The sequence below is a fragment of the Ischnura elegans genome, chromosome X (genome assembly GCF_921293095.1).
Source record: "Ischnura elegans chromosome X, ioIscEleg1.1, whole genome shotgun sequence".
NCBI classification, from domain to species: Eukaryota; Metazoa; Arthropoda; class Insecta; order Odonata; family Coenagrionidae; genus Ischnura; species Ischnura elegans.
In genome coordinates, this window is record NC_060259.1 from 105817742 (window position 1) to 105839347 (window position 21606).

The following is a 21606-nucleotide window of genomic DNA, read 5'->3' on the forward strand; positions in this document are numbered from 1 at the left end:
AATATTTGAAAGTACATTCATCAATGAATTATTTGTTTTTACATTCAATTTTACCTTAAGTACTATCATACATTTTAAAAACTATTTATCTTTTCTAATAACTGTCGCAGTTGCAATGGTGCATCATGTTGAATATTCTAGGGTGTGTCACTAGTAACCCATTGGGCACTATTCCACGGAACATGCTCTTTGACCTTTGCAACACTTCACATACTGACAATTAGCTTTGAGGTCATCTAAGATTTTTAATGTGCATACATTACTTTTTCATTTTTTGGATGTACAAATGACTTAATTGATGATAGGACTTAGTAAGATGCACAATTCTACATAGATAAAAATCATACCAACTTGTACAAGTGTGTTGAATGGTGGTGTTAATGAATTAAAGTATTCATGAAATAAGTCAAGAAACATGCTTGCTTGATGAAATATTTAGAAAATTATAGCACCATGTTTGTTTCACTTAGGTCATAATATAATGCAGTTATTTTTCCTTTAAATAATTAATGCAATCAACCAGGTAATTTTAGAGGCACTCGATATAAAACACATTTGTCAATCACCCCTTTGGAAGTATTGAGCCATCTAAAGTGCATGTCATTATCATCATTGTTGCCTCCAAAACAAGTCTATTAACCCATTCATTGCTTTATTGAATGTGAAATGACTTTTCACTGTCATGCAGTTGCTGTGGAAAGACTGGTGATTACATGGGTGAAAAACTCAGATGAAAATGCACTGTACATTGATAAGACCAAATGTTTCCTTGAATGCAGATGCTCACCCAGACTTATAGTCTTATTAGTTTCTATTTACTCTCTTTGTACTTATTAACACTAGAAACCCGGTTAAAATTCTACAATGCTAAAAAAATGTAAGTAATTCTTTTAACAATGTTTGGTTGAAAAAAACACCAGCAACGCAATAAGTTGATCATGGATTCATGCTGAGATATGGTTAGAGGGTGTAGTCCAGTTGCCAGGGTTAGGGACAAGCGCCATGAGCTGGGTCCCAAATCTGAGGGGCATAAATACCAGGGCAACTCCACCCGAAAAAAGAGCTTTGTACAGAGAGGTTTGAAATATTCTCATGTCACTCGTAGCACAGAAAACGTTTTCCAATTGTAGGCACTGGCAGGAAAGGGTTAAAACTCAAATTCAACTTGAGTATAAATAATCCAGATTATATCATGGGTTCCTTTATGCTTTGTGCACACTGCTTGGGGTTGGGGTTACTAGTTTATTAATGACCCGCTCCATCACTTTTTTATTTTTGCAATTGGTATTTGAAATTTATTTTTCTTTAAGATCGATTTGTTAATAAATAAGAAATCTTCTGGAATAAATGTCATATTTTAAAGATCTGGACATTATGGTTTAATATTTCATTTTGGTTGGTGAAATGATGTTGGTGTGGAAAAATTGAATGTGTAATTAATTTTGTTTGAGCATGGACTTACTTGGTCATTTTGCTATGGTTTCAGCAAACTCAGCAACTAGTATTGGGAAATACGTCTCACTATCCAGTGAACAACAGTCTGATGATTGGTGACTATGTTACTCCCGCTGGAGTTATGCTGTCATCTCAAGGAATTACGCCCACTCAAGGTTACAGGCAATGAGCAGTGTTGTGTTGTGAGTGAAATTCATTTTTGGATCCTTCTCCAGAGGTTTGCCAGATTGAGGTGTGTCTGATATTTTTTTTATCCTGTGTGAATTAAGGAGTGTTTGTGTACGTGAATGTGTCTCAAGAAGAGGGATAAAAAGTGCTAGATAATGATTACCGATTATGAATTGTAATACCTATCAAAGGGTAATAAGACTGAGTAGAAATATGTTTATATTAATTGTAAGCATTGTCTCTATATATTACATTAAATTAACTGAGAGTTTCCATTATAAGATGCACCCTTCTCATGATAAACTGTGTATCGATACTCTCATTCCTTTAATGATTTTGCTACGTTTAGATGAATTTCATGCATTGTACATACCATTGTAATTGGACTAAAATATCGGTGCTCTGCCAGATTTATCAATTTGTTACGAAGAAATTCATAAATGGCATTGATTTAGACATAAGTTCTGAATTGCTAGTATGTTTAGTTGTTTTATTTTGATTAGGATGATTAAATGAGTAGAAATGTCTTTCAGATCATATTGATTGTGAAAGGGTTTCAGTGGAATCATGTGGATTGAATTGACTTAGGGCCACAGAAAAAATATGTGTGTGAAATGAAATAATTGATGATTCATTGGTAACAGAAAATTGTACATAGTCTCTTGTTTATATTATTTTTTTTGCAAATTTTAGATAGCTTCTCCTTTTGGATCTCAGTTTGTAGACTCATTTTGGATCAACTTGACTGGGATAAATTTTCTATTTTTTACCAAGGGTGCATCTTATAACTTCCATGCTCTTATCAGTGATGATTAAGTGTAACTGTATTTAATAACTTATTTTCATTTTTGTGTAAATGATGATGAATCCAACATTATTTTATATGAATTTTAGTGCATGCAAAGTTTTATACCTAAGAAAGTGTGGAGGAAATTTAATTTTGTAGGTAGGGAACCAGTTTGTGTGACACACCCATCAATTCTATCTTATCATAAGGTAGTGTCTGCATTTTTGTTGACTAGCAATGCTTTGATGAATTTTTCCAAGTGGTGAAGAATGAAATCTTTTATTTTACTTGGTGTATAAACTCTTTATTTGTTAGCTTTATTTTAATGGAATTCAGTTTTCAATTGGTTACAAGAATTGGTGTTCTTTCTGATTGACTTTTTTGTCATGTTAAGTTGTTAACGTTAAAAAGTAATGGCATACTCTTGTTTTTTTTTTCATTGTTATATCAAATTTAAAATTTTTTCTATACATATTTGATTCTTTTGGAGAAATATAATTATATTGAGAGATACAGCGTGCATATCATCACTGCTCACTGACAAGTAGAATCAATTGTAACGGTCTTATGTCATGGAAAATTATTTGTCCATTTTTGTATGCTTAATATGTGATTTAAGGTGAAATTTTGGTCTATCCTTTATCAATGAAATTATTGTGCAGATATCTTCTTTGAATTGATTCTTAAGCATATGGTGAGGCATAACAGGGCATCCAATTACTGTGCTTCATTAATGCAGTAGTAATTGGATGAATATTGGTTAGTCTCTTATTATTTAAGAAGCAAGTAGCTAATTTAAATAGGCATTAATTTTTCGATAATTTATGGTTAGATAACAGTGATCATGGAAAAGTTGATGGATGTCTTTATTAAATAATTAAAATGTTGATTGATTAACTATATGCCACTAATTTGAGTTTCTGAAAATGACTAGGGTGAATACATCACAGTATTGCTAGAAAGGAAAAGGATATTTCCTAATAATATTCTCACATAATTTTAGAAGTGTTATAATCCTTTTTTGAATATAAGTCGTTGTCCTTGGCTGGGTCACAAATATGCTTGTGTTTGAAAGTGCCAGTGAATTGAGAGTTATGTAAGTTTTCTGAACCTCAATTTGATGTGGTTATTTGTTATCATTTAGTTATCAGGTTTACCTTTGAGCAAATTAGCGAAGTAATTGTTAGTTGTGTGCTCCAGTTAACCTAGGTTAATCATCTCCTTTCTTGTTTGAGGAAGGTGTGATTTCTGTGATGCTCACTGCAAGGAAGGATGACAATCAGTACAGACATACTGTAAACATTATCTTTATGGCCGAATGGAAATAATTTGCTCAATGATTGAGTGTAGATATGGTGGACATTCCAAGTTCTGTGTGGAGGCTAACAAGAATTTGTAATTGGATATTTGAGTCATCTTAATGTTTTTTCAACAACAGCTACATCCACAATATTAGCACTAGCTTGTGACTTATTTCATTAGGTATCCTATTTAAAATATGTGGAATGAAACATTTCTCTACCATTGAACATTTTCTTCTTGGCATGGGTATGATGCTGTGGTAAATCTTAAATTGCTATTGTGAACCACTTAATCATGTAATTCGTGATTACAGTGCATTTTTCATGAATGGTCTCCAACAATATTATCTTCTAGCAGAAGGAGGGTTTTATTTCATAATATCCCTGCATTAGCCATGCATTTCTAGTGTGGTATTCACTGAAAAGGATTTGGGAGGCCCCTCACCCCTGGTTGATTGTGTATACTCCATTAATGTTGGTTAGTCAGTAATTTTTAGCCGTTACGGATTGATTGGGTTGTTTGGAAAGAAGCTGAGCCTTGGGAGGGACGGAATTTGCTCTTGGCCTTTGTACTTCAAACATTGATGAGTCCAAAGACTGGAAATCCAAATTGCAATTCAAGTCAGGAAAGATGTGGGGTGAAAGGTGTGAAGGGCTTGGCAGAGAGGCGGCCCTCTTTGTCTACCCTCTGCGTGGTGAGCACCTGTTCACCTCCCTGTTGGTGATTGCCTAAGTCAATAAAAATACCATTTTTGGAGATATTTTTGTGTCCCAACTTCAATTGGCATTTGGCTGTCCTGTTCTAGGACGAATTCACTTAAGCCAATTTGTAGCTCAATTATTCCCAGCATTGCATGAACTTGAATAATAGGGGTTTTTTAATGTCGAATCCTATTCTTAGAGGTATATTTTGGCCATTTTATCTCTGTAATTACGTCTGTTAAACCCTGGACTGTGTGGACTCTTTGTTTAAACATTTAGTCTCGCATCTGACTAGTATAGAGGCAAAAATCAGCTGTTGGTAGAAATAAAATATGCCAGTCATTGAAGTGAATTTTGCATAATGCTATTTCACTTTACTACATGTGTCACCTTATGAATGATGGACTAGACTTTTATTATTGCATGGGAGTCTAATGATAATGTAAATAACTTTTAAATAACAACTAATTCAGGTGTCAGCTTGGTGCTCAGGTTCTCCATTCCATTAGTTCATCAGCTTGGAACCATTATCAGAACAGTGGAAGCGATCCGTCGTAACTCACTGGGGAATGAATAGTGACACATAACAAAAAAATCACAAAACTTTTACTAACCAATCACTAAAAAAACAAATGATTGGGTTTTGGCACTCTGCTCCATTTTCAGGTATCGGAATCAAAATTAGGGTGAGTTTTTTGTGGTTGATATATTCTCGCTCAATTAATCCACTTTGTTTGGTTAAAGTGGATTACCACCAAGTTGAAAAATTAGATAGTGGTGGAGTTAGTTAAAGAGGATTTGTGCACCATCAGGGACCTGTCGCGGTTTGTGAATCGCCAAATTAAATCTTGAATAGCAAGGTGTGTCTATTGCACTGCTCTGTAGAAGCCTTCAACCACTTTTTCAAACAACATTAATATGTTTGTAGCGCAGTTCACCTATTGCGTCACATCAGGATCAATAGGGAAACTCCCCAAACATCTGATGGCATTATTCGTTCCTTAGCTATAACTTGTGAGTTCAAAATATATTCTGTGTTCTTTGATGTAGCTTAAATCGTTACTTTAATTGACAACTAATTCGCATGCTTCACTGTCACATTTCTTATGACCTCAACAATAAACTGCTCAACATGCCGGTACAGGGATACCATGGATAAACTGAGCGGATGTGAGCTGATGCCAAATTGTAATGCAGTTTTGCATTCTGCAGGATAACAACACTTTTCGATGCCTTGCATAGGTTTATCAACTTACAAACAAGTTCTCCGAACGTATCTTGTTCGTATATCTAAGTATTATTGTATATGTACAGAAGTCAATCATAAGACCACACGAAATGAATTTTCTGCTGGCTGCCATTCATGACATGGCACACGGCGTTGCAGAGTGTCATCTTGTCTGAAAACCACCTGAATTTGACGATAACGGCAGCTGGCGAAAAGTCGTTCCATCTGAAAGTGATCTCAATGTAGCAATGAGTGTATTTCACACCGTAGACAGACAATTGCCGGGCCGTCAATAGTGCGATTCAATTCGTTTGAAGACATTCGTTAGAGACCAATGGTAAGTTGAAAGAGTAGCGCCATGCCGTGGAAATTCAGCTCGTTTGTGCGTGTTAGCCAGCAACCCTCAAAAGAAAAAAACGTGGATGCCATGCAATCGGAAAGTAATGTATGCATCTTGATATTCTTTTTTCCTTCACTTTTTGGCCTTGAATACGCTGCAGACCATTTTGGCTTTGGGCACCAAATTCAAATCCTCGCCACCGTTCCGAGCCGGTTCTTATATATTGACTTTATTCGGTTCTCAATACCGGTTCCACAGGCCAAGAACTGGCAGAACCGAGAACCAGGTACTGAAACCGACCCATCTCCAATTATTATTCTACTTTTAATTATCAGGCAGACATAGATACTGGGATCAGCTTCCTAGTTTATGCTTGAGCATTTGTTAATAGTGAATGATTTCATAAGTTAGATTTGTTGTTTGCAATTGAAGGCTTGATATATCTATTTGTGTTCTTATTTTTTGAATCTCGGGTGCGAACTGACTCATTTGTCCATATGGCTAGTTCCCTCCCATATGTAAGGTTAATATTTTGAACATAATTTGATGCTCTAGTGTTTTTCATCTGCTAAATTTGTCAAATTCATCTCCCGCAATTGAGAAGATTTTTGCTATTCTTCATTCTTATGAATTGCAGTTGACCCGGTTCTTATTTCATGAATTGCTCTTGAACAGGATGCTTATTTGGCTTATCTCAATTTAAGGCATTAAAAAAGCCAAGACTTAGCCTCCGGCTTATAATTAAATATTACTTATTTTTTTGTTTGTGCATTTATTATGCTAGTGTGGTACAGTGCAACCTCGATATAACGACATCCCACGGTTCACTAATAAACACTCGCTATAGCGAATTGTCGCTTTACCGGAGGTGGAACAAATAATAGCCAATATACCTGTTGCGAACAGATATACAGGAACAGGAGTGGTGCGGCGACAGATAAACATCTATCCGATAAACGTAAGCATAAATCCAGACGAAAGGCGATGTTTTTTTGCATCACTAAATTTCCTTACTCAAATAACGACTAACTATTCAAACAATTTATAAGCGCCGCACTGAATAAAAATCATGCAAAGCATTGTTTCGTCAATCATTATATTTATCGAACGACAGTTTACCACATAAATTTGAGACTGAGCACTCCATTAACTTCATTTCTAACAGATCGCTAGCAATTACAGAGGTTAAGGAGTCTTCATGAAAGTCTTCCGGCGGTGAAACCCTCGCTATGGCGAGAGCCAACGCCTAAAGGGTCTCGTAAAAACGAATTTTTAACACGCTTATTATAGGGTCAATTGACGGTGCATCGGCTATCTCTCGTAATAGCGGGGGTGTCGCTATAGCCCGTACTCGCTTTAACGAGGTTCCACTGTATTTCATTATGAGGGTGCATAAATTGGAATAAATTCTTGTTATATCGAGGCATGATTTTGTTTCATGCAAGTCACTTCTACAGTTGATAATTATTTGTCATGTTAGACTTTTTATATTCTACTATCCTTATTTAAATGGCAGCTTATTTTTTTAAATCGACCTTTTGTAGTGAACACCAGTAAATGGTAATTGTGATTCTTATTCATAATTTACTCCAATCCATTTATTGTTGCAAACTGTTCAATGGGAGAAAGATGTTTAAGTCTTTAATTTAATCATAATTATAATATTGAATTTATTGTGAGAACAGTTTAAAGTAAGATTAATGTAATGTTATTTGAGGTTGACTTAAAAATGTAGTCATGTAATTCTGTTGAGTATTCTAAAGGCCTGGTTACACGATACATTAACACATATGGGTTAATGTCTAAATGTATGAATGCGAGAATGACAAATTTAAAGACACACACATTGCACCGTGTAACCACCCAACTTGTGCAAATGCATACACAGGAAATAGAACCTGTTCTAATTTGGTTCATGCATTCCTACATGTTCCGTTCCGGTCCACCAAAATCATTCACGAAAACGTACATTAATTTGTACATGTTAATGTACCGTGTAACCAGGCCTTAAGTCAAACCTGCCATTTATAGCTTTAGCCCATTGTAACCATCATTCCCTTTCATAAACTGCTTCAACTAAATGGAAATAATGTAATGAAATTTCCTAGATATTTTAATGTAGTATCATAGAGGAAAAATGCTGGTGTGTATCTATTACTGAAATCTACTCAATTATTACTAAAGTCAACTCGACAGACAAATTCTGTCATTACAATGGCCAGAAAGTTACAGTGAAATGTAAATTCTTGTGGGGCTAGTGCATAAGTCTTCAGATTTGATCATTACCATGAATGTGAGTTTTGCTAGTAATGGGAAAAGGAAATTTTAGTTTTTATGTGCCATGCAAGCTTGCATACATGAGGTGTAAAAACTGATGGTGTCAAATTATTACTGGCAGCAAAATGGTATTCTTGAATCTTACTGGCCAAGTTTGACATTTTGGTGAGGTATGCCAAACTTCTGGCAATTCCAAGGATATCTCTCCAGGCATGTGAAATGCCTATTGTGAACATTCACCATATATTACTGATTAACATTTTAAGGGAAATTATCAAAAGAATAAGAAATATAGAGAGGTCTTAATCCTATTAATTTAATGGATCCCCTTTTCATTTTCCAAAAAAAAACTCTGATTGCTGCTCTTTTTTAATTAACCACTTTTATTTTATTATTAATATCACAACTTTATCTGCATTAGGTACAAGCATCAATAGCATTGAAAACCTCAAGTGAGCTAAAGCAGCATTCTAATATCTCGTAATCAGTGCATGATTCTTCTCTATTTCTTAGCAAGAATTAAGTTAGGGTTATTTTATGTGGATATTTTACGATTTGCTGCCATCATAGGATTCCTCAGGTGGAAAATCATCGACCTTGATCTGGACTTCAATTTAAATCCTGTTTTTGTGCCCTTCTATCAATTCTGATTCAGGTTAAGGTCATGTTGTATCATTTTTCTTTTTGGGAATTATTGAGTGGTAGTCCACTTGCAGGTGACTCAGTCAAGATTCTCTAATGACTGGAGTGGTGTACTCCTATAATAAGTTGAAATCAATTTTGTTCATTATGCTTTCTATGGGAATTTCTAATTTGGTGGATAAGAGTTCCATATCGTTCGAATGTGGCTATTTTTGAAGTTAGATCCTCATGTTATATATTAGTCCATTCATATATATAATAGTACATTTATATATGATATTAGTCCTTTCAGTAGGGTCCTTTGTTAAGCGAATTCCATTATGCATCAAGTCAGCATTATTTTCTAATAAGGAAGCTGTTAGGAAGCAAAATCAGCTAACTTCGGAAATTTTAAAAAGCATGTGCTAAATCAGCTCAGATCATATGCCGAATCCATCATGAGTGGAACCCATCATAAAGCGGGTGTCTATTGTATGTAAATAAGGCTCTTTTAATACCGGTAGATAAATCATTGCTTGCCTTTGCTCTTACAAGGGTTTAACTTTAAGATCTGCCTGTCAGGAATTTTAAGAACAGTTAAATTTACACTCATTATTAACTATCATTAATATTAATAAACTCATGCTTGTTTCTGGTATGCATATTTGATTCTTGATCAGGTAAAGATCATCTACACAGATGGATCCATTAAGTGTGGTAAATTTGTTGCCGCTCCAGGGCATGCAATACAGTCCATTAATTGAAATACTACTGGCCATTATAATAGTGGTTGGACCAAAGCCAAAATCCTTGCAAGTGGTAGTTTAATTAATTTACACTAGAGTTTCTTGAGATCAGTTGTCCCATTCACCAGTTCTCTATGGTTGCTCATGCTGCATAGTGGTGTTGAGCATTTTATCACTGACTAACTCATACCCAACTATAGTTTCATTCTTTTGTTTTTCAAATGTTGGTAATCCACTCTTTGTTTTAGTTATTTATTACATATTCATTATAGTTATCAGTATGTATATATTATTTTGTAAATGTCCTTTTTCTTCGTAATTAATTAATTATACTGATATTTTTAAAGCTTGTGCAATACTTGCATTTATTTCAGTGTATCATACACCATTATTTACCTCCCATGAATGCCTCATAGTGCCTTTTCCCTCAAATAAATTCATCATCTCATTAAACATTGCATAAGAATCAATTCACTGAAACGATAATTGTTATTGCTAAATAGCTAGGGAAATTTAAGCCTCATTCAGTCATAAGGAAATTTAATCATCTTAAATTATTTTTAGTAAGGTTAATCATTATTAATTGTTCAAAGAAGCATTTTGCCAGTTCTTTCTTGTGAGAAACCCCAAATTTTTATTTTATCTCTCAAAAAATATAGTGATGCTAATTGTTGGATAATGTATTACCTTCTCACTTACTTAGGTAATTAATGTTTTGTAAAATAATTTTTTCATTCAGCTGTAAGATGATTAAGTTTGTATGTTTATGCCCAAAGACAGTGTAATGTTGAAATCCTTTTTGCATAAATTTGTTTGGTCATTTAATCATCGGGCTAAAATTTGATCAAGCAATTGATTAAGATTGCATGAATAAGCTTGTTTTATCCTATTTTCATCTTTGTATTTATGGTCATTGCAAAGAGTGATTAAGTTTGTACAATGTAACTGAAATGATTTAAGCTTATGTCATGAACATTTTGCATGGTGAATCATCATCTTAGATATTACCTAAGGGTCTGGTAAACTACACAGAAATGAAGATGGCTAAACAATGTTCATTATTGGACGCCTTAAAAAGTTATAGATAATGCGGTCATTGAATTTTCTCAGAGTTCTCTTATGATTAGTGAGGACTACATACATGGATGAAATTAGATAATGCTTCATTATGATGCATGTTTCAATATGCTGTTTGATAATGTTGACAGAAATTGATTTTGATAAATATATTATGCATTAATCTTTCTATTATAATGGATAATTTGCCTAATATAGATCAGCTGTTACGGCCTGTGGCAGACATTTACTACCAATCAATATTAATGAATTTTCAGTCTGCATTATTCGTTTGCATATATCATGATAATAAATAAAATACTTTGATGAGGTATGACTGAAAGTTGTGGAATGTAATCCAAGCAAAAGGAACTGTAAAATAGCATTTGCTGTTCTCATCTTCTTAAATGGAAATTGTTGCTCAGGTATGGCATCGAGTGAAAAGTATGTGTGTAGAAATTTTTTTCCCAATTTGTTAACTCTGATAATATTTAGGGGATGAATAACAGCTACAATTTTTAAATGACTTTATAGAAGTATGGATGTGTCTGCAAAGAAAAAATTGTTTGAATTCACTTGTCAGTGGTGAGTCACCATATTTGTGTGAGCATAATCCCTGTCTGAAGACACCCCATCACATTTTTGTGTGCACTCTTGATCATATTTAACCTCTGTTTAGAGTTGTGCCCTAAGGCCTCCAGCAGAATCACATCTATCCTTTGTTTGGGCAAATGGAAAACAGACACGGAAAGCATGATGCAGAATATAGTCAGCACTCATGCTGTTTTCATCATTCCTGTGAAGTATTTGCTGTTGATCGCTAGTGGTGCTCATAATTCGATAGCAATGATAATGATGAATTCACGGGGAAATCTAGACTATGGGTATGTGGTTTCATTCATTTGTCTTCCAGCAGGCATATGAACATGCTCTAAATGACATGGTTTTTATGACCAGCATTGGAGTAAAAATTGGGGGGCTTACATTGAGGCGTGGTCATAAAGAGGTATGTTTCTTACTCACTATGACCAATTAAAAATATTATTTTTCCTTGTCCTGTAAAAGTTAACCTCTGGTATCATTTTTTGGGTTTCTGACCTGTAAAAGTTACTTCTATGGCATTTGATCATAATAGATCTTATTTCTTTCATGTAATATTTTAATTTCTTTCATTATTGAATTATTCTTATCTTCTCACCATAATGGAAAGCTTTTAATGAGAATGAACCCTACCTCAAAATAATGCAGCTGCTAAATTTTGATGAGTGAGCTGGAATTTGTCATTGGTGATTGCATGTTGTTTTCATTCTATCTTAAATGTGAATAATAAGTTATGAGAAACTGTCTTTATTTTTGATCTCACAACACCAGAATAGTTGTAGTGTCGATGCTTGGTAACTGGAAAAAGTGGTATGTTGATATGTTTGCCCCATAGTAAAGGTAATTGTACCATCATTAACAGTTCACGGCACTATCTATTAGCTTTTCTAGTGGCTTAATGACTTTTATTTATAGATTATTATAAACAGTGCTCACAGGTCTTATGCTTGACATTACTCAAAGGACATTGTATCTAAAATGGGATATATTTTGGGTAATATATGCATAACAAGAACTCTGTCAGGCTGCTCATTCAGCAGTTATTTAAAGAATTGTATATTTATGTTGGAAATATGACTATTCCCACCATAGTCTTCTGATTTTTAATCACTTTATGACCGTGAGCTGTTATTAATATTTTTATCATTTTTGTTTTCAATGATCTGATGCTTTTTTTCATGAAATGGTGCAGTGATTCACTTACCTGCATTAAAATGTAGGCATCCATGAAATCTCTACCATTGAATTTAATATATGAAATACAGTGATTGTTATGGCTGGAATATGATGGAGTATTTTTCATTCAGCCGAAACTAATGCCCTAATGCAAGGCTGGACCTGATTAGGTGCTCTAGCATTAAGTTTCAGTTGGACATTAAGAACCCATGGTAATCCATATCATTATCATTTGGCATGTGTGGAGGCCAATGTGGCGTATGTAGTAGGTACTGCAATAGTCCCTCTTTATGTTCGTAATTCCTCAAAATATCATGTGTAATTACTTTGTCATTTTTTGCCTTTACCATTTTTGTGGGGTGCAGATGAATATACTCTAGGGTTTTGCATTGCATTTGTTGGTTTTAGGTAATAGAAGCTTCCATAAGTATTAATTTATTAGCAATAAATGCTTGGAAGAAAAATCAATCATGAGTAACGTACGAGGTGTTTTGTTGTGTATATTTTTGTATGATGATTGAAAACTTGGTATTCTTGTACAGTCAATAGAAGTCATTGTACTGAATGGTCATAGGATCATATTGTATAAGAAATAAATTTTAAGCGGAATGGAAAATAATTGTATTGATCAGTTTGTGTTGTGATTTCTTGCTTCAATACCATCTGTCCTGGTTTTATTGGTGCTGTATGATTTTTTCACAAACTAATGTGCATGAACTTGTTGAGATATCACTCTGATCATCTTCATTGTGGAAGGAGCCATGGTGAGATTATTTCACTCTGTCTTCTTTTATGTGTTGTCCATTCATATGAAAGCTGAAAATCCTGTCACTGCTAGTTAAATTTTCTTTCATCATTTCTGCAATCATGCTATTTAATTGTAGCTTTTATGAAGAAGTGTTTGTCAAATTCCTTGATACTTGAGTGAAAGCATTTAATATCCTTTCTTTGTCATGAGAAGGACTTCTCACTGCAATAAAGTCATTACCTGAGAGCAAAATTAATGGTGTATGAGAAATTGTTATGAGCACCCATGTTTATTGGGGTGAGCATTGTATAGCTCTCAGTTTTAGTGAAACTTTCTCGGACAGTAAGAAGAATTTCTATAACCGTTAAGAACTCTTTAAGTGGGTGCTATTACTGCTTGAAATGAAACATTGCATCCTGAAACTGAAGCAATAAATTATTAATGTTCTACAGAAAATAAATTAGGGTAATCTGTACACTCCAAGTTAACAATCATATTGAAAACATGTAGAATTCCACCGAAGAAAGTTGATAGGAATTTTGTACAGCTTGGAAAACTTTAATCGTTCTATGCAATTGTCATCAGTTTAAGTTTTTATATCTTGGGTGATAGAATAGTTACATCGGTCTGGTATGGTAGCCGCCTCTAAAGATTTTATTAGCTGCCTCTGATTGTCTTTCACTGTATAGTTTCTAGTCTGTGCATTCGTAAAATAAGGTTTCGGGGGTTTCCTGGAAGACTGCCAGTTGTTTTCAGTGTGGATTGCTTTGCAGTATTTCCCAATATGAAGTCTTACTGTGGTTATTTTTTTGATATAAAGGACACATTCCATGCTTTTATCCTAATGTATCGGGCAATTCTTTTAACTATTAAATCGAATATTTAATTAGTGTCCCAGGCCCTCATTTGATGATAACTTGATGTTCCATATATTTTTCATGCGAGATCTGAAAATGTTTGTCGCTAGCAGGTTTAACTGAATGGCCTTCCATTTTCTTTGGAAGGTGGAGCATGATAGGGGGCTACTTCTCTCAACTTGTGCTTTCAGAATTGCTTTTATTCCTGGGACTTATTCATGACAATGCTTGATAAAACTACAAAAATATGATGCAGCTGCTTGAACTTGTATCCATAGATTATTTATATAAGAGACCATTGTCATCTTCAGTTTTGCATTGACAATGTTTGATTGGTTGTGACAAATTATGCTGCTCAATTATAATGAACTTTGTATTATATTTTTGGTAGTAAACCATGGAAACATGTAAATTGAATTGCCATGTTTCAAATGATTACTTATCTTATTGTAGGTGAACTTTGTAGTCTTCTTTTTTAGGTTACTAATCAACGAGCCTAATCAACTCAATGGTATTAGGAAAAGAAGGAAACATTTCAGGGTGTTCATTAGAGATCGACTTCAATTGATGTTATAAGTATTTGTAGCAACTTTACCATTTTCCATTGACATTGATAATTCCTATGAGATCGGTGTTAGGAATATTGACTTCTTTCAATTCCTTTATTTTCCACTGTGAGTGGTGAATGGTGTTTCTGATGTACATCCTCTCGTGTGTGTGCATTCGTGATTTTAGGATTATCATCTGTAATTGTAAATATGTTTCTGATGATGAAATATTTATGCATATGTGATTTTGAATGAGATGTATCTTGTAAAATTGATTTTGTGGGTGATAAGAGAAGTTTTTTTTAAAGTGATGAAGTTAATTGTATCCTGATAAGATGAATCTAGCGCTTTTATATTTTGGTATACTTTTTCACTGGAGAATTTATAATTTTGCTGACCCATTGTTGATCTGGCTAAACATCTAGACAGTTCTAAAAATTTGTTTAGACATGCCGTTTTAGGCAGTAGTTTTAAAATGCTGGTGTAGAAGGATGTATTTATTGATTTTTAAGGAAAGAGACATAATACTTGAATTTGGATATTACATTTTGCACTGAAAGATTTGCAAGTGGTTCATAGATCATTACGGCAGGTTTTCATTCATGATCAGACAAGAAAAGATAACTCTGAAAGAAGCTATTTGTGAATGAAATCTCTTGATGCATTGTGTATGTGAAGTTGTTTACAGTTAATTTGTTCAATAAACATAGCTTCATTTCGCAAATCCCCTCTTCTTGTTTATTCAAGCGTTTTAACATTATGTTCCTTCATCTTGAATTAAATGCTGTATCGTAGGCATTTCTCATAGATGTATTGAACACAACTTAGGTTTCAGCATTTTATGTCATCAAACACACTGGTTCAAGTATACATATACCTTACTTTTGTAATGGAAAATGATGTCCAAATTGACTCCTAGGTCTTGCCAAGGTGGAATTACCAAGTTAATACATTGTATTTATGTTGCTTAGCAAATTCCATGAAAGCGCACCAGAGAACATGGAATTCTACTCCCTGAAATTTGGATCTCAAATTTGCGTGCCTCTTTCAGGGTGCTGGAAGGACTTTCTGTTAATGAAATAGCTAAGATTCAGGAGTCAGCATATTTTTTCTTTAAAGCAATGTTTTTTTTTAATTAGTGGTGCTGCCATATTATGGTTTTGCATGGCAAGGTGAGCTTGAATTTCAATATGGAAACCCACTTGTTGTCAAAAAACTTTATCTGTATCAAAGAGGAAATTTCCATTAGACATATTATTTGGATGAGGCACTCCGTTACGGAAGAGGCGGCAGTTTCTCCTGAGAGACCACAAAAATATTGAGGTTTATCTACATACTACCCCGCAAGCCATTCCAATAGGTGTGTGGGTGTGTATTAGGACAGCAGTGGTTAACAAATAAAAAGGATATTCTCTGGCAAAATTACACCTAGCATATATTGAAGTCCTTCATTATTTGGGGAAAACTAATCCCCATATCAATCTGTTCGGTAAGAGATCTCTCTTCTGTTGGACCTGGAAATATAGTGGGGCTCTGATTTGATGGATCTCCGTGTTGCTCTTAAAGACATCTATTCTTACTCTAAAAATAGATTGGATTGGAATTTCTCATGATGTAGGTAAGGTATCTGAAAGTTGATTGCGAGATAATAAGATATGCACGTGGGGCAAGTACCAAGGTGTGCTACATAAGAGGTAAGAACTGAAACAAAAATGGTGAAGATGAGATTATAGAGGAAAAAAAGGAAATTGAGCTAGATTGAAAGCAGATATTCAAGCCCTTAAATAAAGACTGTGTGAAGTATGGAAAAAATGAAGATAATGAAATTAAAATTTCTGCTTTATTTTTGCACAACTGTGTGGTGTTACCTAAATTATTCATTTCTGGTCATTTAATGGAAGGCTGCAATATTTTCACGCCTAGGTCCTTGCTGTTAAATTAGCCTTGTTTGATCTTTCACTTCAGAGGGGTTTGTTTAAGTGTGTAATTTCATAGGATATAATGGATAAAATACTGGGATATTATTTAGAAAAAGTTTTGATCACCCTGAGTTAAACCACAATAATGAACTCAAAAACAAGGAGTATGTCCAAACAGCAATTTGTTTTACTTGTTTACTGTGAGAGAGATTAGAAATGAAATGACAAACCATGTAGGTATTTTGAAATGAGAGCTTAACCCTATCCTGCCAGTACCTGTAGTTGGAAAATTTTTCCATGCTACGAGTAGCATGAGAATATTCTAAACCTATCTGTATGGAGCTCTTTTTTGGGTTGGAGTTGCCCTGGTATTTTCGTCCCTCAGATCTGGGACCCAGCTCAATGGGGGGCCCCTCCTTTACCCTGGCCACTGGTCTAGATCCTAACCCTATCTCAGCATGAATCCATGGTCAACTTTTTGAGTAACCAAGTTTTTTTCAACCAAATAATGCATTAACATTTTTTTAAGCATTGTGGAATTAAAACAGAATCCCAGCGTTAATAACGACAAAGTTTGTGAACATAAGGTACATAGACTATAAGTCCAGAAGTCCCTTATTTTTAATGCTAAAATTTTGTTTAAAAATTGCTCCCGTGCAGAAAAAATAAGAATTAATTTCAAAGCATGAAAAATTGTAGTATGCAACAAAATGTATCATCGGAAAAACTATTGACAATATAGGTAACCACTTCGCAACGGATTCCTGCGGCGAGGATGATCATAAATGAGTGGGAGGGTCGGGCTTTACCATATGGGGAGTGGCCCTAAGGACTCGCTAAGCTGGGTACGAGGCTGGGCCTGAATGCATCAGGCAATTGCAACCTCTATGGTCACTTCCCTTCCCCCGTGTTGGCCAGAGCCGGCATCTGGTGATTTGCATTGAAAAATTTGCGACAGCTAAACCTGACGTTAGATGTTATGCGTTCGAAAATTCCTGTCAGATCCACCTGATGTCCTGCATGAAGGGGTTAATGTATTTCAGTCACAAGATACAAAATAGTTTAAAAAATTGTATTTTTATATAAATTACTGAAGTATTAAAAAGTGCATATTTCGAATGGATATGTTTACGATTCTGCCACCAATGTCAAGGGGCCCCATTTTGTCACTTGAAGGGTCTTTCTCCTGAGAAATGGTTTCCCCCAATGTAATTCCTCTGATTAAAGTTAGTAATATGGTGTAGAGAAGTTTGCAGCCAGTGGTGGAGAAAAATAAATCTTAAAATTGGAGGAAGATAACTTGCATAATTGGCATGGTGAGTATCGAGGAATACATTTTGAATGTCACAAGGAAGTCAAAACAGCTGTACCAAAGTAGCTGCAGGTAGTAACTGCAAATTGTGCCCAGGGAATCAAACACACTCAAAATGCAATAACCAATAAGTTAGGCTCAGGACCAAAGCATCATACTGTAAAGATTAGGGTTGAGTCGATGTCACTTTTTTCAATTCAATTCTTTCTTATGATTCCATCGATTCTTATTCATACTAACTAGTGGGATATTGATTTTTCAGTAGTGTTGCTGTCCTTAAAATTTAAGAATTGAATGGAATAAAGTAAAAAAGACAAAAGTGGCCCAAAAAATATATTTATGAAAAATAGTAAATTAGTATTATACGTAGTATTATATCCTCAACTTAAATAAATAATAAACACTTAAACTGTTTCAGATATAAATTTTTAACTATATAATGTACATTGCACAATGCATCAGGTGTGTGACAGCCATTATGCCCCAAGCTTGTAGTCTATTTTCAAAATATTTATCTTCCTGGATTTGGAATCGACTTAAGGTGATCGATTCCATGACTAAGAATCTGGAATCGAGAATCAATTCATCTCTAGTAGAGATGATACAGGCAGTAAATTTCAAGGGACAAATGGAATTACATGGCAAATAGAACTAAACAGACAAGACAATGTAGTTGAGTGGATATCACCAATGAAAGAATAGTTGATGCAACGCTGGTAATTTTGAGTAACATTAAGAAAAATCTAAGACAAGCTGCAAATGAAAACCTTAATGAAAGGTAATGCCATTCCTAGGATTGAATTAATCATAAAGGGAATTCTAGACTTGGTATAGAAAAAATAACATTAAAAAGATGATCCAAAAACCAGCTGATAAAAATGCAACTTTTAATGATTCCAATAGGAGATGCAGGAGAACAATTGCAGCACTAAAAGTGTTTCTAATAAGAAATTTAAGAAATATGTTGATGACATTCCTAATTAAGTTGTAAAAAACTTTTCCTTTTATAAACAAGGCAAATGTGTTGCTACGTATTATTTTGATTATGTAATACTGATATCATCAAGAAGGCTTGTTCGTCGTCTTCATGGTTCTTTTCCAATTCCTTTTGTACTTCACCTCAAGTGTGACCTTCCCCTTAGCTATCCTCCCTCACTATTCAGAAAAAATCCCCTTCAGCATACACTCCTCCTGTTTTCATAGAAAGTCCTGCCCATCTAATTCTTCCAGAATTCATTTTGCTTTCTGTGTATTCTCCATATGACGCAACATTTTTACCCAGGAAAATCTTCTCTTTAGTTTGGGTTCATCATTTATACTGGTTGAGGTATAATACAGGGATAACCCATAATCTATCCTTTAAATGCAAAAATTGGGAGTTGCCGAACATGCTGGGATATACTGTATATGTACATAAATCCTTGTGCGTGTGTAATTAATTCAGCAGACTGGTTTTCGGGGTTACTACCGTGTAGATTCATCTCTGCAGATGACAGTTTTGCCGGCTGGTCACTTCATTGACCTGAAGAAGCCTGCTGCAATGCCGGCAAGACTCATCTGCAGAGATAAGTACACCGTAGTAACCCCGAAAACCAGTCTGCTGTATATGTACTGTAGCGGTAAGGACCGGAGCCGGCCCGACGCATCATTTTATAACATCGCGGCACATATAACGGGGTCTAACGTCTGCGCGCACACTCACAATTTTAGCATTTTTTTTGTTTAAGGAGTTCTATACTAGATTTATGTAAAGGGTTTATTATTTGTGTTTATTGTAGTATATTTTTTTATGTATGTGAAATTGTGTGAGAGTGGATTTCCGGGAGAGGCGACGCAGTGGTTCTCTCCCGGAATGCGTTTGAAAACCCGCCTTTCGGCCGGGGAAAAAGAGGGCGTCGTGGTGCACCAGAGGTGATTGTGGGTAGTGCAGAGTTTATAAAAGGGAGAGACGAGAAGTCTAGTGCTCTCTCTCTCCTACGGTCTGACACGAGATAAGTCAAATAGTGGTGTTCAGTGACAAGCAGCAGCAGCCAAGCTACGGCACGTGGAGGAGGCAGATACGAGGACAGCTCTTCAGGGGTGGCGAGAACATTGGATAAAGGAAGTAAGCTTGGAAATTACCAAAGCCCGAATAGATCCTTTTGTGTCCAGATTGTTCCCCCCTTTGAAAGTCCCAAGTGTACTCCCCACAATAAGGCCCTAGTGAATTTACTGTTGGCTGGCCTTAGTCACGGCCCTGCAAGACTTAAGTGCGGCACGTGGTGAAGCTTGAGCATAATATCTGAATGTTAGTGTCACTTGGCGGATCATTGAGCCCGACTTCAAGACGGGTGGCCACTTGAACAGACTAACGCCTAATTTATACTTGCTTTGCACGGAAAGTTTTTTTTGTGTAAGTTTGATGTCACTATTTTTTTACGTTGCTCATTCGCAAAAGAGCGTCAGTATATTTTGTTGTTGGAAACATCATTTTTTTTATAATCATTGAGAAAGTGCTATTGTAATTTTGAAGGAGAAGCCGAAGGTGCATATTTCACGTTGGAGGTGACGCCGATGGATTTTGGAACGGGGATTTATTGTGTGTGTTTGGGGAATACTTTAGTGTCAGTGTAAACTTTGGAACCTATGGTAGTTCAGTTATTAAAAATCAATTGTAAAAGGGGATGTCATTGAAGTTATTTGTTTTGCTATTGCCACGATTTCCTTAAATACAACATGTGAGTGTGCGTGCAGGCACGAACAATTGGGGAACTTGATTTTAAGCCCGGAAACGGTAAGTCTCCGTAGGGGCAATTTTCTATTTTGGGGGAGTGGAGAGTTAACAATCACATGTATGGGGAGATATCGAACGGGAGGCGAGCGGGCGGCTCTCGCGGTTTGAACCGTTACAGTACATATGTACTTGACTTCTTATGATTCTGATTTCTTGGTTGGATTTTCTCATCCATTGCTCTCCTTGATGCGTTGGTTCCATTTTTTGTTACACCTTATTTTCAGATATTGTAAGTTTTTTCTCCTCCCTGGAGGAGAACTGGATAAATTAATGTATGTACTCTGACAGAAACAGCAGACTCAACTCTCGCTCCCATCCTTTTCACGCCCCCAACCCATCACCTACACTCTCCTTCATAATCCTTCCTGACTCATGAGTTTCTGTCTCTGCGAAGAGTCTGGTCGCTTTAATCTCTCGTTTCCTGCGGCGGTTTCCATGCTCCCGTGGGAAACTGCAGAGCTGGGTGAAAGAAAAAGACGATGGCTGAGGATGGAGAAGGGGGAGTAGGGGAGGTCAGCGGAGGGGGCCGTTGGGAGACGGACGTCGCGGAGTCAGATGTGTGACGGCGAATAATGTAAACGGGTTCGCATAAAATCATCATTCCGGAGTCTATGAGTTTCCTTCCAAAAATCCCTGCCAATTGATCGGCGACACCCCTTCGAGCATCGGAGGTCTTACATGTACTCTGATTTAGATTTTTTATTACAGGGACTTCAATGATTACACGCTCTTGCTAGCAAATCGAAATTTGTTGGCAAGGTTTAGCAAGTTTTCTACGTTTTTTTAACATTGATTATATATAACTCTTTAAAAATGGTTAACTATTTCAAACTGGAGTCCACCTAACTGCAGAGGATCTTAATTATCATTTTTTCATCTCAGAAAATGCATGCATGTAATTGCCTCTTGTACCACTGATCCTTCATCTCATTTTTTTCTCCGTCATGAATACATTTGCCAAGGTTATCTTCTGATATTTCTAAAACATTTAC

General features: G+C 35.5%; 1 protein-coding gene across 2 annotated transcripts in view; it reads left to right on the forward strand.

Annotated features, from left to right (window-relative positions):
- The window catches only part of LOC124170913 (histone-arginine methyltransferase CARMER), a 104735-nt gene extending 97954 nt beyond the window's left edge, over window positions 1-6781 (forward strand). For both annotated transcript variants that reach the window (XM_046549965.1, XM_046549966.1), the window contains exon 12: window positions 1487-6781. In XM_046549965.1, the coding sequence (XP_046405921.1) occupies window positions 1487-1624 (138 nt within the window). In that variant the 3' untranslated portion in view covers window positions 1625-6781. The remainder of the gene's footprint in view (window positions 1-1486) is intronic.
- Window positions 6782-21606: the final 14825 nt, after the last annotated feature.